Source organism: Barbus barbus (assembly GCF_936440315.1).
Source record: "Barbus barbus genome assembly, chromosome: 18".
Taxonomy (NCBI): Eukaryota; Metazoa; Chordata; class Actinopteri; order Cypriniformes; family Cyprinidae; genus Barbus; species Barbus barbus.
Genome location: NC_136746.1, coordinates 31,248,786 through 31,253,179, shown reverse-complemented (window position 1 = coordinate 31,253,179; position 4,394 = coordinate 31,248,786). Strand labels below are relative to the sequence as shown.

General features: G+C 41.7%; 1 protein-coding gene across 2 annotated transcripts in view; it reads right to left on the bottom strand.

Moving 5' to 3' along the window:
• Positions 1–1,650: 1,650 nt before the first annotated feature.
• LOC306884487 (large ribosomal subunit protein uL2m-like) overlaps positions 1,651–4,394 on the bottom strand; it is a 4,354-nt gene continuing 1,610 nt past the window's right edge. Inside the window, exons 3-7 of one of the 2 annotated variants that reach the window (XM_079440383.1) lie at positions 4,267–4,394; positions 3,656–3,797; positions 3,360–3,586; positions 3,217–3,290; positions 1,651–2,767 (exon numbers count right to left, since the gene is read on the bottom strand). The exon at positions 4,267–4,394 is cut by the window's right edge and continues 20 nt beyond it. In XM_079440383.1, coding sequence (XP_079296509.1) covers positions 2,555–2,767; positions 3,217–3,290; positions 3,360–3,586; positions 3,656–3,797; positions 4,267–4,394 — 784 coding nt within the window. In that variant the 3' untranslated portion in view covers positions 1,651–2,554. The remainder of the gene's footprint in view (positions 2,768–3,216; positions 3,291–3,359; positions 3,587–3,655; positions 3,798–4,266) is intronic. The other variant, XM_079440384.1, reaches the window with a different exon arrangement.

The following is a 4,394-nucleotide window of genomic DNA, read 5'->3' as shown; positions in this document are numbered from 1 at the left end:
CTCCAGATTTACACAGTATTTGCACTTCTACTACAGTAAAAGCGTTCTGAATGAATGAGCATTACCGGCTTCTCCGGCTCCAGCACTTAATACATTCTGTCATCGTTTACTCGCCCTCGTGTCCTTCAAACCTTCATGACTGACTCTCTTCCATGAGGAGATATTTAGAGAAATGTCCCAGTGTTCTTCAGAATATCTTCCTTTTATGTTCACAGATGAGATAGTCACGCAGGTTTGTGTAATTTGAGTAAATGACAGAACGCTGATCCTGACCACAAAACCAGTCATAAGGGTTAATTTTGCGAAATTGAGATTTTTTTTTGATAAAGTAAAAAAAAAAAAAAAAATCTTTCCATTGATGTATGGTTTGTTATGATAGGACAATATTTGTCTGAGATACAACTATTTGAAAATCTGGAATCTGAGGGAGCAAAAAAATCTAAATATTGAGAAAATCTCCTTTAAAGTTGTTCAAATGAAGTTCTTAGCAATGCATATTACTAATCAGAAATTAAGTTTTGATATATTTACTGTAGGAAATTTACTAAATATCTAATTTCTACTAAACATTTTTTAAAGAGAAATGTATAATTTTGATCCATACAATGTATTGTTGGCTATTGCTACAGATATACCTGTGTTACTGATGACTGCTTCTGTGCTGCAGGGTCATATTTCTGGGTGAACTATGGCTTAAAGAACCACTATGAACTCGTTCTCCGTGTATGCGGTCATGCAGATGCGTTTATATGAAGGATTCTGCGTATGTTTGTTAGAGGAGAGTCAATAATCGGTGTTTTAAGACTGGTTTTGCGTGTGATTTCTGAGAGCTGTATTGAACAGGTCATGATCAGTGTTGGGGAAAGTTACTTTAAAAAGTGATGCATTACAATATTGCGTTACTCCCTAAAAAAGTAACTAATTATGTTACTTAAGTTACTTTTTATGTAAAGTGATGTGTTACGTTACTTTTGAGTTACTTTTTAAATCTGGGCAGGGTTTGCTTGTTTGTTTTCTAATATAAAAAAGTTCTTCTTGTACAAATATAAAGCCCTGTAAAGTGAATCCGGCTCAGACTGAAGGAAATGTAGATTCAGGTCTGTACAGTAGAGAGCGCCGCTCAAACTAATCACATGAAGAATATGACGCAGGAGAAGAAAGTTCAGCACTATTCAGCAATAACTACAATCAAACACAAATGAGTCATTTATGCTTAGTTTGGTTGAATTGAATCATCGAAGGTCAGTAACAAAGAAATCGGTTAATAAAATGGGATTAAATACATAAATTATATTGATCTTATTTAACATATTTAATTATTGCAGGTTTGTATAATATTCTGAGTTTGTATTTGACTGTTTTTATTGATTTTGAGGAACACTGAATGTGTTTTAGTGCAGGTGAGATGAGTAAATCATCAGAAACACAGGAACTGGAGTTACTTATGTGAAAAATAACTCCGATATTTCCCTCTAAATTAAGAAGTAATGCTTTACTAGTTACTTAAAAGTAATCTGATAGTGTAACCTGTAGTGCATTACCCCCAGCACTGGTCACGTCTCTCATAACTCCATATACTCTACATTAATAATCCCCTGCGGTTCAGAAACGGGACGCTGACTGCAGCACCTTTGCACAAAACCTCATTTTTAAATTATGTGACACTTTTTAATGTACCTTTGCATGTTTTACAGTGAGTATGTAATGGGTTTTATAGCGCTGCTTCCACATGCCGTTGTGTTTAATAAAGGTTTGTATCCACAGCTGAATGAGTCTGATTGTGTGAGTGACGAGCTCATGCTTTCCTTTATTGTGATGAACACTTATATTAAAGGAGAAGTCCAAGATGTTCATGTCTGTCTTTCTTCAGTCGCAAAGAAATCAAGTTTTTAGAGGAAAACATTCCAGGATTTTTCTTCAATGTGGCCAACAATTTAAAAGTTCAAAATGCAGTTTCAAAGAGCTCTACACGATCCCAGCCGAGGAATTAGGGCCTTATCCAGTGAAACAATCACCCATTTTCTTAAAAAAATGTATATTTATACACTTATTAATCACATGCATGTTTATTAGGTGATGTTGGAAAGGTCACACGTGATGCAGGCGGAAGCACAGACCCAGTGTTCACAAAACAAACAAGCAAAAACAGTCATTACCCTTTACACAAGAGAGAAAACAACGATGTCAGATGATGTTAAAGCTGGAGGAGATGGAGATGGAGTTTTTAAACGAAGTACAAAGATGAAGAAATGATCACGTGTGACGACGTGCATCGCAGAGCCAGAGCAAGCCCAGCATTTGTGCTTAAAAAGTAGAAAATGACTGATCGTGTCGCTGGATAAGACCCTTATTTCTCAGCTGATTCCTCTTTGAAGCTGCACTTTTGACCTTGAAATCTCTGGCCACCATTGAAGTCCACTATATAGAGAAAAATCCTGGAAGGTTTTCCTCAAATATATTTTTTTGCGACTGAAAGAGACACACTTGGACATCTTGGATGACACGGGGGTGAGTAACCGATCAGGAGAGTTTATTCTGGAAGTGGACTTGTCCTTCATGATCTGGCGGCCGCAGATGGCAGGTTGACGAAGCTCTTCATGGGCGGCAGCGGTCTGATCTTGCGTCCGGCCCAGCCGCCCTTCCTCTGCCACAGGCCACTGGACGGTCTGATGCCCAGCCAGCGGTTCCGGCCCGCCTTCCCGATCACACGCTTGTTATGATCAGCGTTAGAGACCCTGCCGACCGTCACCATACACGTCTCCAACACCTGCGGAGAGAAACACAGCTTCAGCACATCACACGCTTTTCAATCTTAGCTTCAAAACATTGCATTCAACAACATTTGAAATACCTTATTGAATTTTAGTACTTGATACAAAAAGGAAAATGATACTTAATTGCTTCTAGTTTGCCTAATGGCACACAAAATGAGGGCTTTTTAAAACAAGTTTTACTGTATCTTAATATTTAATGGTATTTCAATTATTCGAAGATTAGATTCAATACTTTAATTTGCAGTTGGTTTGTAAACCGTGTTCTTACACGCATGCTTGGACCGAGTTCCTTGGGAATCCCAAAAAAAGTGCAAAAATTATTATTATATTTTTTGTGAAGTATGTTTTTATCAACTAGCATTTTCAGGAAAAGGAATATCCTCTCCAGGTCAGAATGGCCAGAACTCAACATTCAGGTGAAAACTGTGGTCTTGTAGCTCACCTGGATCTGGTGTTTGGACGGGAGCTGGACGATGGCGGTGCCGTTCACCTTCCTCAGCAACACTCCACACGTGCCTGCAGACACAAGCTCTGAATCAGGACAAACACACAGCGGTCTGCTGTTCCTGAGGGTCAGTGTTGTACCTGCGGCGCGGATGTACTGCGCTCCCTTCCCGGGGAGCAGCTCCAGGTTATTGACCAGCGTGCCGACGGGAAGAGCGCCCAGCGGATGCGAGTCTCCCTCTTTGGCCAGAACGGCCATGCGTCCGATAGCGCCAGACGTCCGGATCAGATCTCCGGCCTCCATGTTCTCTGTGGCGATGATCCAGCGCTTACGGCTTCCTCCGGCGACCAGAGCGATATCAGCCGATCTGACGGAGGAGAAGACGCTGGTGAGGAGCGGAGCGAGCGGTCACATGACCACCAGGACAATCACTGACCTGCAGGGGTCGTATCTGACCTCGATGACCTTCTCCTCGATGGGCAGCTCCTCTTTACCGGATTCATAACGCAGTCGCTGGAAGTCGATCATGCGGTAGCGCTGCTTGTGTCCGCCGCCGATCCGGTGCGTGATGATCTTACCTGCAGAACCAACATTAGAAGACGCTCATTAATGACCGAGTCTTGGAAGGGTTCTGCTCAGTCATAAGGATGCTCTGCAGTGAATGGGTGCCGTCAGAATGAGAGTCCAAACAGCTGATAAAAACATCACAATAATCCACACCACTGCAGTCCATCAGTTAACATCTGGAGAAGACTAAAGCTTTAAAGTTTAGAGCTGTTTTGTCTTGTAAACGCTGCTTGATCTGTGCAGATTTCTCTCCTGATTCAGACCAGAACACTTTTATACTGGAGGAAGAGTTATTATGGATTATAGACTCGTATTATAGTTAAAAACATCTTAATGCTGGATTTGTTTCAGCTTTAGTCTTCTCCAGATGTTAACTGATGAACTGGAGTGGTGTGGATTATTGTGACGGCACCCATTCACTGCAGAGGATATGTATTTGTCTGCACTGTGTCTTTAAGACGAGCTGAAGGAGTCTCTGACCGGTGTAATCTCGTCCCCCGGTCTTCTTCACGCCGATCGGTCGCACGGTGTATTTGTCTCTCTGTTTCCACAGGCTCCGGTTCTGCCGGTCACACGCGCTCGTCATGAAGCCGCGACTTCCGGTCAGA